The following is an 18,862-nucleotide window of genomic DNA, read 5'->3' on the forward strand; positions in this document are numbered from 1 at the left end:
GCAGAAGGCCTGGACCCTGGAGGCCCTGAGCACTAAGTGTCCTGCTGCACGGGTCCAGGTGAGGATCCAACGCGCCAGGCGGATGGCCAAGCCCCGGCCAGGACCCCGGCCCGCACGGAGACCCCCTGAGCAGCAGCTGGCCGCAGACAGGGCTCCCAGGACACCCGTGCCGCGGTGCTCTCGGGTAAATGCGAATCATGGGGGTTCCCGCGTGCCGGCGGGGAAACAGGGCCGGAGGCGGCAGGCATTCTCCACCCAGGCCCGGGACCCCCGCAGGTGTGTGGGCTGCTGACCAAGACCGGCCCCGCCCCCGAGTCAAAGTCCTTAAACTCTGCATAAACTACGCCAGGCCCCGCGGAAGACACGCCGGGGCCGAACGCCCCCGTCTCCTCTACCGCGAAGCTGCGGCCGCGCGCGTGGGAGCCTCAACCCGGCGGTGCGCGACGGCCAGCAGCGCGCCAGGCGCTAGGCGCACGCGCGGCCCGGGGCGCGCGCCGTTACCGTGGCTACAGGCGACGCGCCTCGGAGGCGGGTCCGGCGCGCGCTTCCGGGGCGGGGCGCGGCGGCCGGAAGTGCGTGGCCGCCGGGGCCATGGCGGCGCTCGGCGTCGTCTGCTTGCTGCTGGGGGCGGCGTTGTGGCCGCCCGTCTCGGCTTCGGGCGAGGAGTTCTGGCCCGGCCAGTCGGCGGCCGACATCCTGTCGGGGGCGGCGTCCCGCCGACGGTAAGCGCGCGTGGCGCCCACGCCCGCGGAGAGGGGGAGCCGGGGTCGAGGCGGGACCCGAGTGAGCGGAGCAGGATGTCCCGAGTGGGCGGGGCCGGGGCGGGCCGGGGCGGGGCCTGGGCGGGCGCGTCGAGCCCCCCGTGGGGTTGCGGGTGCGGGCGCGGGTGCGGGCGCGGGCGGCCCGGCGTCCTCCCGGGGCGGGCGGCCGAGCAGCCCCGGAGAGCCGACCCGGCCGGGCGCCGCGCCTTCGCCCGGGCTCTCCCGGCCGGCTCCCGCCCGTCGCAGTCCCAGGGGAGAGCTGCGGGACCCGCGGAGGTCGCCGCCCTCAGCGGCCGTGACTGTTCTGAGTTGTTTACCAGTGTCCCTTCCGAAAGACGTGACCTCTGAAGCCCCGCGGAATACCAAAATCTTTGTTTCTTTTAAAGATTTTACTTATTTGAAAGGCAGAATTAATGAGAGGGAAAGACAAAGCTTGTGCATCCTCGGGTTCACTCCCCAAATGACCGCAGTGGCCAGGGCTGGGCCAGGCCAGAGCCAGGAGCCAGGAGCTTCTTCCCGGTCTCCCACGTGGGTGCAGGGGCCCAAGGACTTGGGCCATCATCTGCTGCTTTCCTAGGCCACAGCAGAGAGCTGGATCGGAAGTGGAGCAGCCGGGACTGGAACTGGTGCCCATATGGGATGCTCGGGCTGTGCCACAGCACCGGCCCCCAGGTTCTTTTTCAGAGTTAGCCGATTTGAGGGACACAGAGATTCTCCATTTCTTGGTTCATTCCCCGAATGCTGGCAGTGGCTGGACCAGGTGAAGAAGCTGGGAGCCAGGCGCTCATCCGGGTCTCTCCTGCGGGCTGCAGGCCCTGGGTCTTCCGCCCTCGCCCGCTGCCTGCAGGGATGTGCCCTGGCAGGAAGCTGGAGTCGGGAGTGGGGCCAGGACTTGAACCCAGGCCCTGCAGTGCGGGGTGTGGCTTCATTGCCCCGGCCGCTGCCGGCCTCTTGGGGGGGGGGGGGTCTGTGGACATGTGACGGGTTTGGTTTTGTGAGCTCAGTTCCGGTGAACGTCTGCCCTGGAGAGGGATTCAGCTGGTGCCCAGCAGCCCCGTGGGCCTCTCAGTAACCGCCCTGCACAGGCCGAGCCCCGGGCACTGACCCTGGTCTCAGCTGCTGCTGTCGGAGGCCGTGCTGGGTCATGGGTGGCAGGGGCAGAGACTCGGAGCCGGGCCGCTCGGAGGCTGTGCTGGGTGCCCCGCGGCTGTGCTGGAGCAGGGTCGTGGGTGGCAGGGCGCAGCCGGCGGTGCAGACACAGAGCCGGGCCGCTCTGGGCAGAGGCTCAGCCCGCCATGCACGCCGTGCCGCCAGGTACCTCCTGTACGACGTGAACCCCCCGGAAGGCTTCAACCTGCGCAGGGATGTCTACATCCGCGTGGCGTCGCTGCTGAAGACGCTGCTGAAGACCGAGGACTGGGTGCTCGTGCTGCCGCCCTGGGGCCGCCTCTACCACTGGCAGAGCCCCGACATCCACCAGGTCCGCATTCCCTGGTCCGAGTTCTTCGACCTTCCGAGTCTCAACAGGAACATCCCGGTGATCGAGTACGAGCAGTTCATTGCAGGTGAGGCGGGGCCTCGGGGCCGCTGGGCCGGGGCCAGGCTGTGCGTCTGCAGTGGACCTCGGCCAGCGCCTGCCCCCCACCCCGGCCCGCTGCAGCGCTTGCTCTGGGCCCCGGCCCTGGTGACCGCTGCCTGGGTTCTGGGGAGGCGGCTGGGAGGCCTGTGAGCTCTGTGCCCGTGGCTGCCTGACATGGGCCACACACAGCTCCAGGAGGAGCGCGGCCAGCCCCGGGGCCGCTAGTGGCCCCCACGCGGTGTGCAGAGACGGTGTCTCCCACCCTGCAGCACGTCTCATCAACTTCCTGGCGTGAAATTTTCCCATTTTAATTTCTTTTAGGGAAGAAACAAAGGTTTTTTAGATGAGAGGAGCTTAGAGACCCTGTGTTCTGTTGGGAAGATGTAAGTTGAAGTCGGTGGCCCTGCCGTGCGGTGCACCTGCGGGGTCGGCGGCCCGTGGGCTGGAGTTGGTGCCCGTGGTCGTGTTGCTCCTGCATCCTGGCATTCTCGGTGATGCTCAGGCTCCCAGTCTGGAACTAGGAAGCCCCTCTTGGGTGTGTCCACCCCTTACTCAGAGCTGCAGGTGCATAGCCTGGGAAACAGCCTCCTCCGTCTGCCCCCAGGCCAGGGAGCCCGAGACACTGTCCTCACCTCCGGGCCCCAGGATTTCCTGCTCCTGGGGGCCAGGGATGGGGCTGCCCTTCTCGGTGTGCTGGGGGCTGGAGTGGCAAGGGCCTCCTCCTGTGCTGACCAAGCCCCTGAGCTGCCTCCGTGACCCCTGCATCCGATGCCCACCAGCTGGATCCCACCTGTGAGGGTCAGGGAGTGACTCTCTGTCTGGGTGGGGCTGCCCAGGGCCTCTGCAGGTGGTGGGGGCCGGGCACGAGGCGTGTGCAGTGTCCACCCTGCCTGGTGTCAGACGGGCACCTCTGTGGCTGTGACCCCCCTTAGGTGTGAGCTCTGGACGCTGAGTGCAGGGACGGTGGATGCTCCCCTGCTGGAGTCCTGGGGGTCTGTTCAGTCCACCTCTGTCCAGATGGACACTGAGAGCCTGGGTGTGCGGCAGTCCTGCTGGGGTGGACGGAGGAGTGGGCAAAGAGGACACGGTTCCTGCTCCAGTGGGGGCAGGACACCAGCTCCATTAGGTGTGAAGTAGATGTGGGCTGGCCAGGCATGGGGGGTTCCCGGGAGGGGTCTGAGCAGCCCTGGAGGGAGCGGTCAGGCTGTCCAGCCAGCCTGGGGCTGAGGAGGAAGCCCGTGGTACCTGGGATCAGGGAGGAGCGTGCAGGCCGGGTGTGGGGACCTGCCCGTGGGGGGGCTCCGGGCAGCAGAGGGCCCTGGAGGAGCCGCCAGCTCCACCACGTGCTGCTTCCCCCAGCGTCCATGGTGCACGGGAGTGAGTGAGTGGGTGGGAGCCGTCTCTCTTGCTGCGCTGCTGTCGCATGCAGCGTGCCCCTCGTCTCTTTCAGAATCCGGCGGGCCCTTTATCGACCAGGTCTACGTGCTGCAGAGTTACGCCGAGGGGTGGAAGGAGGGGACCTGGGAGGAGAAGGTGGACCCCCGGCCGTGCATCGACCCGCTGCTGTACTCCCAGGACAAGCACGAGTACTACAGGTGCGCGGCCGAGCACGCCAAGTCCTGGCCCCTGCGCACACACCCGTGTCTCCATGAATGCTGCCAGGCGCCCTGCACGGCGGTGCCTTGTCCTGCCGAGGCCCAGCGGCTCCTGTGGTGGCCTCGGCGTCCCAGCACAGCTGAGGGGCTCGGGCTGTAAGGGCACGGTCAGGAGCGGCTGTCTCGTCAGCCCGGATGTGAATTGCCGTCGGAGGCCGTGCCGTGGAGTGCTCCCGTGGCACGGCAGTTCCTGGCCTCGTCCGTGTGGGAGCTCCGCAGCCTCTCCCCGAGAACGTGGCGGGGTGTTCTTCGGAAAAGCGCGGTTGCCTGCGTGGTGATCGCAGGCGCCCGGGCCCTGGGCCGGGGACCGCTATTTCTGCCCAGCTGCCTCCGCTGCCGTGTCCCTGGGACCCAGGAGAGCTTCGGGGCTGGCTCCACTCAGGCACGTGCAGCAGAGCGAGCCTGCACCTGCGGGGTCGGGGGCCGAGCCGGACGAAGCAGGGGCCTGGAAGTCCATCCAGGTCTCGCATTGGGTGGCTGGGACGCCGGGACCTGGGCCATCCCCTGCTGCCTCCCGGGTGCTCGTTACAGGCAGCTGGATCAGAAGTGAGGTCAGGCTCCATCCCAGACACTCTGATCTGGGCTCAACCCGCCGTGCTGCCCCACTGGCCCCAGAGCACGAGGCTTTTATGAGCTAACGTGGCTCTCGCCCTCGAGGTTGTGGTCAGGGCGCTGTCCCACGGGGGCGGGCACACGCATGCACCCCGACTTTGTCCGTGTCACAGATGGCCCATCGGGGCTGTCATGGCCTCTGTCTTCCAGAGGATGGTTCTGGGGCTACGAAGAAACCCGGGGATTGAACGTCTCCTGCCTGTCGGTCCAGGGCTCCGCCTCCATCATGGCGCCCGTGCTCCTGCGGAACACTTCTGCCCGGTGAGTGCTGCCCAGGCCTGGGACCCCCTCCCTGTGCTCCAGGCCACGGCTCCCACCGTGGTCCACAGTAAGCGCGGCTCCAGGGAAAACGGGAGGGTGTGGATTCAGGCGGAGGCTGCTTGTCCTGGGGAAAGCCCAGGTGAGCCGAGTGCCTAGCCCAGGTGCCCCTGGTGGGTGGTGAAGCTGCGGGGAGCAGAGGGGGTGTCTGGCCTGGGGCGGGAGGAGGCACCGGGCTCAGGGGGCTTCCTCTTCTCTGTTGGAAGCACCAGGGGGTTTAGAAGGCCCCCTGCCTGGTTTTCCCTCGTGGGTCTGAGTGACAGATGTACCACTGGCCCTGTGGCCGCAGCAGGGAGAGTGCGGTGGCCCTCACTTACCAGCGGGGTGCAGGCCGGCCCCAGCAGGAGGTGTCAGAGACCCGGGCTTGGCCAGGCGCTCTGCCGCCTGTGTGGTTCCAGGGGACGACCTTGGGAGGCCGTGCCCCCTGGGGCTTGCTGGGCACGTGGGGACTCTGAGTCCCCTCGCTTCAGTTCCCCCTAGTGCCCCAGCAGCAGCCATGAGGATCCCCCCAGGCCTGGCACCCCGCCCCGAGGTGGCCTTGCTGCTGCCAGCCATGGCTGTGCCAATCGTGCGGGGTTCCCTTTAGCCGTGTGGGCCCCGTGCAAGCAGCAAGCCCAGCCCTGTGAGGCAGGGTCTCATGGGGCTGGGGGCTTGAGGTGGACAACGCGTCCTTCTGGTTAGATGTCTGTGGGGGTGCGCTGGCAGCTTGCCCTCTCCGAGGCAGGCAGTTCAAACGTTAGCACATGCACGCACACAAACCTACCATCCGTGCTGACCCCGGGCATGTGTCTCTCAAACATGCACACATACAAGTGTGCTGCCCCTGGGACGGGTGTAGCGTGTGCACACATACACACATAACAGCTGTGCTGCCCCTGGGCGTGTCTCTCTGTCACACACACAGGCGTGGCTGTGCTGTCTGTGGGGTGGGTGTATCTATCTCTCTCTCACACACACGGCTGTGCTGGCCCTGGGTGGGTGTATCTGTCTATGTGTCTCTCTCTCTCTCTCTTTCTCTCTCTCTCTCTCTCTCACACACACACACACACACGGCTGTGCTGTGCTGCCCCTGAGGCCCTGAGGGCACCATCTTGCTGGTCAGCTTTTTTTTTTTTAAGATTTATTTATTTATTTGAAAGCAAGAGTTACAGAGAGAGAGAGAGAATGAGAGGCAGAGAGAGAGGTCTTCCATCTGCTGGTTCACTCCCCAATTGGCCACAATGGCCTGAGCTGTGCTGATCTAAAGCCAGGAGCCAGGAGCTTCCTGCAGGTCTCCCAATTGGGTGCAGGGGCCCAAGGACTTGGGCCATCTTCCCAGACCTTAGCATGAAGCTAGAGCGGAAGTGGAGCAGCCAGGACTCGAACTGGTGCCCATATGGGATGCCGGTGCTTCAGGCCAGGGCTTTAACCCACTGTGCCACAGCACTAGCCCCAGTTTTTTTTTTTTTTTTTTAAGATTTACCTATTTTATTTGAAAGGCAGAGTTACAGAGAGGCAGAAGCTGAGAGAGGGAGAGGTCATACATCCGCTGGTTCACTCCCCAAATGGCCTCCATGGTTGGAGCTGGGCCAGGCTGAAGCCAAGAGCCCAGGAGCCTCCTCCAGGTCTCCCCCATGGGTGGCAGGGGCCCAAGCACTTGGGCCATCTTCTGCTGATTTCCCAGGCCACAGCACAGAGCTGATGGGAAGTGGAGCCTCCGGGACTGGAACCGTTGCCCACGTGGGATGCCGGCACTGCAGGAAGATTTCTGTGGAGGGTCTCACGTTAACAGTGGTGGAGATACCGGCTGTTTGTGTCCTGTGGTCTTGAGCTCACTCTGGGAGCCTTTGAGACTCTGAGCACAAAGGCTGCCAGGTGGCCAAGGGTGCGGGTCCTGGCTGTGAGCCCTGGCAGGGTCACTGTGAAGCGAGGTCCCAGCATTTGGCAGGACAGGGTCGCAGTCCCCGCGTAGTGATTGACGTCTTGTGCTAGGAGCCCCTGGGCCTTTGACCTCTGGGTGTGCACCCTTCCATGGCATCCCCGCCCTTCTGGGCAGGTGCTGGGCAACGGATCAGTGTTGAACCGTCTTGCCTGCCTGGCGTGAGCTCTGCTTGGTGCATGGATCCGGTTACTGTGTGGCTGGATTTGGTTGCTAATTCTGTCTTGCCTGTTCCCTCTTCGCTTCCTGGGCACAGCGTGGTGACGGCCGTCTCGCTGGCTTGGGCAGGAGCGTGCTGCTGTAGGGTCAGGACCTCACAGAGCCTCGTGACTCACCGAGGGACACCCTGGCTGGGGACCTGGGCATTGTGCTGGCTGGGCTCCCGTGCTGTGTGCTCTTGGAGAGGGAGGGATTTTGGTTTTGGCTTCCATGTTCATCGCTGCTGCTTTTCCGTTGTTGAAAAATAGGTCGGTGATGCTAGACAGAGCTGAAAACCTGCTGCACGACCACTACGGGGGGAAGGAGTACTGGGACGTGAGTAGTCCCCGAGGAGCGAGTCTGCGCCGGCTTGGCTTCTGGGATCCACAGCAGCAGCCTTGCAGGCCAGCATCAGGGGCTTCTGGGAGCCACGGAGTTGGGCCCCCACGACGCGCACAGCAGAGGAGCCGTGTGCCTCCCTGTGCTGTGGGCGTCGTCCCCCCCGTGTCGGCAGCAGGCTGCCCTCTGGCCACTCGTTCGTCCAGTTACTCTGGGTTCCAAGATGGGCACATTTCCTGGGGTGCAGCCCTAACATCAGGGTCAGCTTCTGCTGTGATGGGAAACCCAGCCCTGGGTGACCTTCGACGATCCAGAGCCCTGAGCAAAGGAGGTTGAAGAGCAGCCTCGCATCCCCGCCCCCCGACACACGGAGCTCTGCTCAGCTCAGGCGGGTCAGCGGCAAGGACACAGAGCAGTGCCGAGCCAGCCTCGATGCAGAGGGGGCCCTCGGCGGTGGTAGCCGGGGGCACCATTACCCAGCCACCCAGAGAGTGGCTGGCAGCCCCCAGGGACCCAGCCTGGGCTCTGAGGCTTCCGCCGTGGCAGCTACATGCATGTGTCCCCCCAGGCTGCATGGACACAGGAGGTGGCTGAGGGGCTTGTTGGCAGGTCGGGGCGAGGCGGGCAGGTGGGTACGGCTCTGGCCTGGGGGCGCCCAGCTGCACTGTCCTTGTCCCCACAGACTCGACGGAGCATGGTGTTCGCCAAGCACCTGCGGGCGGTGGCCGACGAGTTCCGAAGCAGACACCTGAACTCCACCAATGACGCCGACAGGATCCCCTTCCAGGAGGACTGGACCAAGATGAAGGTAGCTCTGGCCGGTGGCCCCCAGGGAGAGCCGGAGCTCCCAGTGGAGGTGCCTGGGGTCAGGCAGCTCAGGCCCCACAGCACGACCTTGGCTTCTGGAGCCCGAGTCACTGAGAGCGCCCCATCCTCCGCCTTGGGGCAAACCAAGGGATGTCACTCAGTCCTGCTGTCCAGGGTCCTTAGCGGGGAGGGGTCAGACACGAGGGAGGAGGCGGAGATGCGGACAGGGTCGCGTTCCTGGGCTCGCACCGTTCAGGGCAGCACCCTTCTGTCTGGTGACGCCTCCTCGTGTCTCCTAGTTTGTTCTGAAAGTTGAGATTTTCCTGTGATGTGATTGCAGCGAGTGACGTGTGTCGCTGGGGCAGCATCGTCTGAGTTCCCTGCTCTCCCACCGCACACGTTCTCATCACTCCGGGGAGGACAGACGTGTCCCCGCTGGTCCCTCTGCAGGGGCGCCTGGGCCGGGGAAGGCACTGCGCAGGCGGCGGCCGAGTCCCCTGCATGGCGTCTGTGGGGAGGAGATGGACGGAGCGTCCGTCCTTTCTGTCCTGTTGGTGGTCGTCCTGGTGCCTCACTGTGTCCCTCAGATAACACGGCTGCGTGGCCATGTGTCTCCCCAAGACGCCACCCGCGGGGCTCTGAGGGCACCTGAGCGTGCTGCCCCCGCCTGTCCTGTGAGCGTGTGCGGCTGTTCCCGTGCAGGTGGCACTGGGGTCGTCTCTCGGGGGCCCGTACCTCGCCGTCCACCTGAGGAGGAAGGACTTCGTCTGGGGGCACCGGGAGGACGTGCCCAGCCTGGAAGGGGCTGCGAGGAAGATCCGCAGCCTCATGAAGACACACCAGCTGGCCAGGGTGTTTGTGGCCACGGACGCCGTCAGAGCCGGTACGCGGCCCCGACCTGTGCCTGCTGGTTTCCTTCCAGCCCTAGGCTCAGTGGTGGGCAGACCTGGCGTGCGTGGTGTCTTGCCCAGGCAGATCTGTGTGGCCGCCTTTCCAGCCAGCACCCGCAGTGGACCTGGTCCCTGGGACGGACGCGGGTGGTGGGCACCTGTGCATCCCAGTCTAGCGGCCCCTCCTGCTTTGTAGAATACGAAGAGCTGAAAAAGCTGTTACCCGAGATGGTGAGGTTTGAGCCGACCTGGGAGGAGCTGGAGCTGTACAAGGACGGAGGCGTGGCCATCATCGACCAGTGGGTCTGCTCCCACGCCAGGTGCGCACTGCCCCACGGCCCGGCCCCTGTGTGCTGAGTGCTGGTCTGAGCGGGCAGTGTGTGTGCACAGGGACTGTTCGGGTGTTGGCCCCGGTTGAGTCTCCTGTCACCCAGGCCCCTGCGTGCTGAGTGTTTGGTCTGAGCGGGTAGTGCACGCGCAGGGACTGTTCGGGTGTTGGCCCCCGGTTGAGTCTCCTGTCACCCAGGCCCCTGCGTGCTGAGTGGTCTGAGCAGGCAGTGTGTGTGCACAGGGACTGTTCGGGTGTTGGCCCCCGGTTGAGTCTCCTGTCACCCAGGCCCCTGCGTGCTGAGTGTTTGGTCTGAGCAGGCAGTGTGTGTGCACAGGGACTGTTCGGGTGTTGGCCCCCGGTTGAGTCTCCTGTCACCCAGGCCCCTGCGTGCTGAGTGGTCTGAGCAGGCAGTGTGCACGCACAGGGGCTGTTCGGGTGTTGGCCCCGGTTGAGTCTCCTGTCACCCAGGCCCCTGCGTGCTGAGTGGTCTGAGCAGGCAGTGTGTGTGCACAGGGACTGTTCGGGTGTTGGCCCCCGGTTGAGTCTCCTGTCACCCAGGCCCCTGCGTGCTGAGTGTTTGGTCTGAGCAGGCAGTGTGTGCGCGCAGGGACTGTTCGGGTGTTGGCCCCCGGTTGAGTCTCCTGTCACCCAGGGCCCCTGCGTGCTGAGTGGTCTGAGCAGGCAGTGTGTGTGCACAGGGGCTGTTCGGGTGTTGGCCCCGGTTGAGTCTCCTGTCACCCAGGGCCCCTGCGTGCTGAGTGGTCTGAGCAGGCAGTGTGTGTGCACAGGGACTGTTCGGGTGTTGGCCCCGGTTGAGTCTCCTGTCACCCAGGCCCCTGCGTGCTGAGTGTTTGGTCTGAGCGGGTAGTGCACGCGCAGGGGCTGTTCGGGTGTTGGCCCTGGTTGTGTCTCCTGTCACCCAGGCCCCTGTGTGCTGAGTGGTCTGAGCAGGCAGTGTGTGTGCACAGGGGTGTTCGGGTGTTGGCCCCCGGTTGAGTCTCCTGTCACCCAGGCCCCTGCGTGCTGAGTGTTTGGTCTGAGCGGGCAGTGTGCGTGCACAGGGGCTGTTCGGGTGTTGGCCCCCGGTTGAGTCTCCTGTCACCCAGGGCCCCTGCGTGCTGAGTGGTCTGAGCAGGCAGTGTGCGTGCACAGGGGCTGTTCGGGTGTTGGCCCCCGGTTGAGTCTCCTGTCACCCAGGGCCCCTGCGTGCTGAGTGGTCTGAGCAGGCAGTGTGTGTGCACAGGGGCTGTTCGGGTGTTGGCCCCGGTTGAGTCTCCTGTCACCCAGGGCCCCTGCGTGCTGAGTGGTCTGAGCAGGCAGTGTGTGTGCACAGGGACTGTTCGGGTGTTGGCCCCGGTTGAGTCTCCTGTCACCCAGGCCCCTGCGTGCTGAGTGTTTGGTCTGAGCGGGTAGTGCACGCGCAGGGGCTGTTCGGGTGTTGGCCCTGGTTGTGTCTCCTGTCACCCAGGCCCCTGTGTGCTGAGTGGTCTGAGCAGGCAGTGTGTGTGCACAGGGGTGTTCGGGTGTTGGCCCCCGGTTGAGTCTCCTGTCACCCAGGCCCCTGCGTGCTGAGTGTTTGGTCTGAGCGGGCAGTGTGCGTGCACAGGGGCTGTTCGGGTGTTGGCCCCCGGTTGAGTCTCCTGTCACCCAGGGCCCCTGCGTGCTGAGTGGTCTGAGCAGGCAGTGTGCGTGCACAGGGGCTGTTCGGGTGTTGGCCCCCGGTTGAGTCTCCTGTCACCCAGGGCCCCTGCGTGCTGAGTGGTCTGAGCAGGCAGTGTGTGTGCACAGGGGCTGTTCGGGTGTTGGCCCCGGTTGAGTCTCCTGTCACCCAGGCCCCTGCGTGCTGAGTGGTCTGAGCAGGCAGTGTGCGTGCACAGGGGCTGTTCGGGTGTTGGCCCCCGGTTGAGTCTCCTGTCACCCAGGGCCCCTGCGTGCTGAGTGTTGGTCTGAGCAGGCAGTGTGTGTGCACAGGGACTGTTCGGTGTTGGCCCCCGGTTGAGTCTCCTGTCACCCAGGCCCCTGCGTGCTGAGTGGTCTGAGCAGGCAGTGTGTGTACACAGGGACTGTTCGGGTGTTGGCCCCGGTTGAGTCTCCTGTCACCCAGGCCCCTGCGTGCTGAGTGGTCTGAGCAGGCAGTGTGCGTGCACAGGGGCTGTTCGGGTGTTGGCCCCCGGTTGAGTCTCCTGTCACCCAGGGCCCCTGCGTGCTGAGTGGTCTGAGCAGGCAGTGTGCGTGCACAGGGGCTGTTCGGATGTTGGCCCCGGTTGTGTCTCCTGTTACCCAGGCCCCTGCGTGCTGAGTGTTTGGTCTGAGCAGGCAGTGTGCGTGCACAGGGGCTGTTCGGGTGTTGGCCCCGGTTGTGTCTCCTGTCACCCAGGCCCCTGCGTGCTGAGTGGTCTGAGCAGGCAGTGTGCGTGCACAGAGGCTGTTCGGATGTTGGCCCCTGGTTGAGTCTCCTGTCACCCAGGCCCCTGCGTGCTGAGTGGTCTGAGCAGGCAGTGTGCGTGCACAGAGGCTGTTCGGATGTTGGCCCCGGTTGTGTCTCCTGTTACCCAGGGCCCCTGGCCAGGATTGGTTTACACTTGTGCTCCTCATGTCTGACCTCCACGCGGTCACTGCCTCATCCCCCGCCTCCTACCCACGAGCTTTCCCCACTGCTCCTGTCCCGAGTGTCCCTCCGTGCTCTGGGCTGTCTGCGTGCCTGGCTGCGCGTGTTTTGTGGGAGGCAGTGCGCAGGTGTCCCAGGGCCACTCTGCTCGTTCTGCCCTTGTCCAGGAGACACCGGCCTGGAGCTCTGTGTGCTCGTGAGAGGCGTCTCAGCAGCCATGGTGACCAAGGCAGAGCTGGGTCACAGCATTCTGGGTGAATGGAACATGAAAGTGCGGGTTCCCTCCCTGCCTGACACCACGTGGCACCAGGCAAGCAGGAGCCTGGCCCCCGACGGAGCAGCACGGGCCCTCGAGCCCTGCCCGAGCTCGTCCTCCAGGCCCTGTCGCATGCTGGTTCCATTACGTTCCGGGCCTTGTGTGTAAATGTGCAGGGCTCCGCACGGTGCTGATGTCGGGGGAGGGCCCCGTCCTCTGTGAATCAGGACTGAGGGGGGAGGCCGAGGCTCAGGTTCTTCCTGCCCGCAGCCGCTCCAGCCCCAGTGGTAGATGGGCCTGTGAGGCCTCAGAACCTCAGCCCCCATCCAGCACAGGCACGGCATCTGCTGGGAGCCGGCTCCTGGATGTGATTCGGCTTTGTCCCCAAGTGCCCTCGACAGCCAGAGCCCATGCGTGAGAGTCAGGGAGAGCACTGGTTGCCCTGAGACCGGGGACCCCCGGCAGACGTGCTCACGGGGGCCGTGGGCCATGGTGTTGGCGGGCAAGGAATGTATCCTGCAAGGCAGGTTGGAGGCCACCCAGCTGTGGCCCTGTGGGTGCAGCGGTTGAGGGCGGGCTGTGTGAGCTGGGCTGGCCCAGGGCGAGGGGCCGGCAGGCTGGTGGCGTGTGGCAGACAGCCGTTGCCCGTGTAACCTGGCCCGCCCTGGGCTGCTTCCCAGGTATTTCATTGGCACCTCGGTCTCAACATTTTCTTTCCGGATTCACGAGGAGAGAGAGATCCTGGGGTTGGACCCCAAGACGACCTACAACAGGTTCTGTGGAGACGAGGAGAAGGCGTGCGAGCAGCCCACCCACTGGAAGATCGCGTACTGAGGCGGCTGAGCCCTGCCGCTGCGTGGAGGTCGGCCCCTGCTTGGCGTCAGGAACTGGGCAGCTGCCCAGAGGACAGCCCCTGGACACCCCGAGCTGGGGCCAGCGCGTGGCAGGCCCGGGGATGACCTGGACACAGCGTGTTTGTCAGGGCCAGGCCTGGGGCCTTCCCAGCGGCTGAGGTCCCCATATCTGAGCGGGGAGTAAGGATGGATGCCGGCCAGCGGCCCCATTGAATGTCCGCCATGGGCAACCGAGAAGACTTGGGAGTCCTGCCCTGCCTTCCCGTGTGAGCCCATCTCCCCGGGGGGCCGGGGTTGAACCTGCTGCCTAGAGCCCCTGGGGACCTGAGGCCGACGGGAGCTCTGTGATGGTTATCAGGCCCTCCTGTCTGCTCCTGAGGGCGCAGGAAAGTTGCACAGTGGGGCCAGTATTCCTGTGGGGACACCACCTTGTCTGCAGGAAGCTCCTGGCCGTCAGTACAGCCGGCGCACAGGGCTCTGGCTCCACCCCTTGCTGTGGGGGGAGGAACAGAGTCGGTTTCCAGAGGCCACGTTGGAGACACTGCAGCGGGGGTTCTGTCCGCCTGCTTTACAGAGCCCCTGCCAGGCCTCTGCGGCCACCACAGGGGTGCCTGCCACACGCAGGGCTGGCAGAGAGAGGCACTGCCTCGGGGTCACGGTGCCCCTCCCGGCCCCTGGGCCTCTCCCTGTGCAACGTCCCACCACGTTGTCGGTGTCACAGTGTTGGGGGGCTGTGGGCCACCCGGGGCTCAGTTCCCACGGGGCTGTGTCCTGGCAGCGTGGTGACCAGCAGGACTGCCCCGTGCCATGCCGCTGTGGTCACTTCCTGGGTCTCCATCTGTCGCAGTTGGTGTTGCTCACGGCTGTGTGGGGTGAAGTGATACTGTATTTATTCATTTGTATACCCAGATGTCAATAAAGTTTTCTAGAAAGCCGGCGTCCTGTGACAGTGCCTGTGTCACGCGGTGCATGCTGAGGACTGCGGCCCGGCTCCCATGTTGAGCGACAGAAGCTGCTTTGTGGTAGCTGGGTGCAGCCCGTGCCCTTGCTGGTGGAGGTCACAGTGAGGGAGTGGGTCCAGTTCTCCCCACGCCTTCTCCAGGACAGAGGGTCTCCCCGGCTTTACCACCGGCTGCCCCTGGCCCTGGGCGGAGGCGCCGGCCTGGAGGAAGGCGGGCAGGGTTGACCGCGCCCTGTCACCAGGCCAGGCGGGGAGCCCGGCAGGTGGTCCCGGGCTTCCCGCCCCGGGACGAGGGCGCAGGTGGGCAGGGCTGGCGGCTGCTGCGGGAGGGGCCTAGCGGGGCCTCCACGCGCCAGCGCCGCGAACAGCGCGTGTGGAGCCCGGGCCCTCGGGACCTGTGCTGCGGGGTGCAGGCGTCTCAACTGGAGGCCGCGCGGGGGCCGGAACCGCGTCAGGCCGTGAGGGCCGCGCCGCGTGCTGGGCGGGAGCCCGCGTGAGGCCGCGTCAGCCCCGTGCCGTGGGCGAGAACCCGCGTGAGGCCGCGTCAGCCCCGTGCCGTGGGCGGGAGCCCGCGTGAGGCCCTGAGCGTCGCCCCGTGCGGTGGGCGGGAGCCCGCGTGAGGCCCTGAGCGTCGCCCCGTGCCGTGGGCGGGAACCCGCGTGAGGCCGCGTCAGCCCCGTGCGGTGGGCGGGAGCCCGCGTGAGGCCCTGAGCGTCGCCCCGTGCCGTGGGCGGGAACCCGCGTGAGGCCGCGTCAGCCCCGTGCGGTGGGCGGGAGCCCGCGTGAGGCCCTGAGCGTCGCCCCGTGCCGTGGGCGGGAGCCCGCGTGAGGCCCTGAGCGTCGCCCCGTGCCGTGGACGGGAGCCCGCGTGAGGCCCTGAGCGTCGCCCCGTGCGGTGGGCGGGAGCCCGCGTGAGGCCGCGTCAGCCCCGTGCCGTGGGCGGGAGCCCGCGTGAGGCCGCGTCAGCCCCGTGCGGTGGGCGGGAGCCCGCGTGAGGCCCTGAGCGTCGCCCCGTGCCGTGGACGGGAGCCCGCGTGAGGCCGCGTCAGCCCCGTGCCGTGGGCGGGAACCCGCGTGAGGCCGCGTCAGCCCCGTGCCGTGGGCGGGAGCCCGCGTGAGGCCTTGAGCGTCGCCCCGTGCGGTGGGCGGGAGCCCGCGTGAGGCCGCGTCAGCCCCGTGCCGTGGGCGGGAGCCCGCGTGAGGCCTTGAGCGTCGCCCCGTGCCGTGGGCGGGAACCCGCGTGAGGCGGGCGGCCGGTGGGTGCCGGGCGTGGGACCGGAAGGTGACCTGACGCGCAGCCTGGCCACGCAGAGGGAGACGAGATGGAGGGTGAGTGGACGGCGGCTCTCGCGTGCCCGGGAAGGGGTGGCGTGGGCCCCGGAAGCAGCCGCCCTCCCCACGGAGCCCACGCACGCCTGCATGGCGGGGACGTCCCTCGCGGACCGCCCGCAGAGCCTGTGCCCAGGTTGGCGGGGGCGGGCGCGGCCGTTCCCCCCCGTGGTCCGTGGCGGAGCGCGGGCGCCGCGCGGTTTCCTCCCGAGACGGCGGCGTCCACGCTGCTGGGGGCAGCCGACCGCGGCCTCGGGAGCTCCAGGGCCGGTGCCGCCCCCTCGCCTGCGGGGGCCGCGTGAGCAGCAGGGACGGCGGGCGAAGGCGGTGGAAGCTTCTGGAGTCGCAGGAGAGCGCCCTCGGTGCGCCCGCCCCTGGGCTCCCGCACAAACCGGCGGGATTTTGTCGCGAGCGTGGTACCGACGTGGAGATTCCGGTAAGGATTTTGTGTTTTAAGATTTATTTATTTACTTGAACGCGAAAACCAGAGCTACACAGAGAAGGAGAGCCAGAGAGAGAGGGAGGTCTTCCATCCGCTGGCTCACTCCTCAAATGGCCGCAATGGCCGGAGCTGCGCCGATCAGGAGCCAGGAGCTCCTTCTTGGTCTCCCACGCGGGTGCAGGGGCCCAAGGACTTGGCCATCTTCTGCTGCTTTCCCAAAGCAGAGAGCTGGATGGGAAGAGGAGCAGCCGGGACTAGAACCGGCGCCCATATGGCGCTGCAGGAGGCACCGGCCCTTCCGGTAAGGATTTTTTATTCATGCAGAGGGGAACCAACTCTTCAGTTGACACAGCACACTGGGAAACCGACCACCGGGACCCCAGAGAACCTGCGGTGCTCCGGCAACGTGGTCTTAGCTGCGGATGGCAGAGCAGCGCTGGTCCACTGGGCTCCGGGTGAGGGGATAGGGCGTTCGTTGCCAGTTTGATCATTTCTTACCGTGGTAAGCGTAGTGAGTTCTGTTCCGAGCTCCTCGAGTTTTGCTGCATTTACGAGGTCTCCAAGGGCTAGTCCTCCTATGGTGGTCCACTGGAAGATCCCTAGTAGTCATCTTTGTGGTTTATTGAATTTTTGTAGTAAGATCGGGATATTTATAAATCTTTTTGGCAATAGTTTACATTTTCTTGTTGTATTGTTTTCAATGCAAAGGTTACTATTTTAGTTATTTGAGGATTTATAATGACTGTAAGAGGGATCTTTAGGTTGGGAGATATTATTGGTGCTTCTCCGATGGTTAACTTTCCAGTATCGTCTTCCCAGGCATATCCTGCTTTGTAATGTGCTGGTATTAGTTTGTGTGTACTGTTAAATTGTTCTCTTTCCATAATGCAGTTTTTATGACCCTCTTTTAATGTAACATTTCCCAAAGGAAATTGGAAAAATGTGGATTTTTTGGTGGTGGATATTTTGCCAGTGTCCAATTGATAATGTGTGATTAAGAATAGGTTCTTTAGGCCGGTGCCGCAGCTCAGTAGGCTAATCCTCCACCTGCGGCGCCGGCACCCCGGGTTCTAGTCCCGGTTGGGGCGCTAGATTCGGTTCCGGTTGCCCCTCTTCCAGGCCAGCTCTCTGCTGTGGCCCCGGAAGGCAGTGGAGGATGGCCCAAGTCCTTGGGCCCTGCACCCGCATGGGAGACCAAGAGGAAGCACCTGGTTCCTGCCTTCGGATCAGCGTGGTGTGCTGGCCGCAGCATGCCGGCCGCAGCGGCCATTGGGGGGTGAACCAATGGAAAAGGAAGACTTTCTCTCTGTCTCTCTCTCAACACTCTGCCTGTCAAAAAAAAAAAATGAATAGGTTCTTTAATCATTATGTCCATTAATGTTCATTTCCTGTAATGGGTTATTCGTGATTGAAAGGAATAAGGTAGAGTTGATAGTTGCTGTGGTACGGTGTTCTGGAATCCTTGTCCATATGTTGTCCGAAAGTGGGCTGATTTGTGGCCTGCCTGGGAGAGGTAATATCATACAGTCATAAATATTTGTGAATTTTCCTCTGGGCACTTTGGTAGCTGGAAGTATTTTGTTTGGATTTTGGGGATGGAGTAATCGATGATGCTAGTATTACATGTAGTGTTATATTGAGTGAGTGTGGTTCTTGCAGCGATTATAAGTGGCATTTATTATTTTTACATCAGTGGTACATGGAGGTCGAGGATTGGGAGGTTCTGGTTTTGTGGGCTGTTGCAGACTAGGGATGCATTCTTAGGTTTGTAGGTTGGTCTGGTGCCATGGAAGGGATAGTGAGGCAGTCTGAGAAGTGTCCTTACTAAGATGCTCTCACCTTTGATTGATTGTCTATTTTTTTCGAGTAGTTTGGTGGCATTAATGAATTGGTCTTGGGGATGGTGCTGTGTCATAGCGGTAAGGCTCGCCACCTGCAGTGCCAGCATCCCATATATGTACCGGTTTGAGTCCCAGCTGCTCCATTTCCAATCCAGCTCTCTGCTATGGCCTGGGAAAGCAGTAGAAGATGGCCCAAGTGCTTGGGCCCCTACACCCATGTGGGAGACCCAGAAGAAGCTCCTAGCTCTTGGCTTCAGATCAGTACAGCTCCGGCCATTGTGGCCCATTCGGGAGTGAACCAGCGGATGGAAGACCTCTCTCTCTCCCTCTCTGCCTCTCCTCTCTCTGTGTAACTCCGACTTTCAAGTGAATAAATAAATCTTTAAAAAAGAATTGGTCTTTTTGTATGTGGAGCCATAAAACGAAATTCCATCATTTTAGTCAGGTAACATGGATAAGATGGGCTCTCCAGAGTCTGGTTGTGTTAAGGGTGAATTTAAGATTTTCTTCATTGCTTGTATATATTATCGTTGTATTTCCATCTTTAATTTTTTTTTTTGCATGTTGGTTTCATTTTTTGTTGTTGGTTCTGTTAATCCATTCATGTGTTTCATTCCCAAAACGAAATTCCTGTTTGAAAGTTTGTGATAATTTCATGTTGATTTGTGGGAAGCAGATGATGGCTATTTCAGCTTTCCGTCATAACGTTTGGTCTTTGCTATCTTGCGTATTCTTAATTCCGTGTATATCTAGTCCAAGCAGGCAAGCGTTAGATATGTGTTTGCACTGGAGGGCATGTTTATCGTTGAGTCCGTAGTATACTCTTATCTGTTTAAATACTTGGGGAATGATTTCTGTTAATACAAGTGGGTTCCTAGTGCCGTGATTTTCCATGAATCTTCCACACTTGGTTGTGAGGTGTTTCTTACTGTTGGGTCCTAGGAATTCTTATGGTGTTGTATTTGTAGTTGTCTGAAGCGTGGCGGTTTAGGGAAGTCAGCTGCACACAGTATAGTTGTGTCTGTGTGTTCATCTGTAAGGTCTGCCGGGCAGTGTAATCTGTATGGGAACAGTCGGTTCAGTAAGTGGCTCGAGCCTTGGTCGTATCTGTGGTATATGTGGAGTTGGTGCAGGCTGTTCTGTTGGGATGGCGGGTATAGTGG

The 18,862-nt window shown here is 63.4% G+C and overlaps 1 protein-coding gene across 1 annotated transcript; it reads left to right on the top strand.

Annotated features, from left to right (window-relative positions):
• Nucleotides 1-586: 586 nt before the first annotated feature.
• POFUT2 (protein O-fucosyltransferase 2) lies at nt 587-14,058 on the top strand. The gene is made up of 9 exons (XM_062204432.1): nt 587-722; nt 2,076-2,326; nt 3,791-3,935; nt 4,758-4,868; nt 7,311-7,377; nt 8,063-8,188; nt 8,890-9,070; nt 9,274-9,397; nt 12,953-14,058. The coding sequence occupies exons 1-9, from the start codon at nt 592-594 to the stop codon at nt 13,104-13,106; spliced, it is 1,290 nt and encodes a 429-aa protein (XP_062060416.1). The 5' UTR covers nt 587-591; the 3' UTR covers nt 13,107-14,058.
• Nucleotides 14,059-18,862: the final 4,804 nt, after the last annotated feature.

This window comes from Lepus europaeus, chromosome 2 (assembly GCF_033115175.1).
Source record: "Lepus europaeus isolate LE1 chromosome 2, mLepTim1.pri, whole genome shotgun sequence".
NCBI lineage: Eukaryota > Metazoa > Chordata > Mammalia > Lagomorpha > Leporidae > Lepus > Lepus europaeus.

Bases quoted from the DNA above. Each gene is read 5' to 3' on its own strand.
- POFUT2 (XM_062204432.1), top strand. From the start codon at position 592: ATGGCGGCGCTCGGCGTCGTCTGCTTGCTGCTGGGGGCGGCGTTGTGG. The intron at 4,869-7,310 runs GTGAGTGCTGCC...GTTGAAAAATAG, and splicing joins CTGCGGAACACTTCTGCCCG to GTCGGTGATGCTAGACAGAG. The intron at 9,071-9,273 runs GTACGCGGCCCC...CCTGCTTTGTAG, and splicing joins CACGGACGCCGTCAGAGCCG to AATACGAAGAGCTGAAAAAG.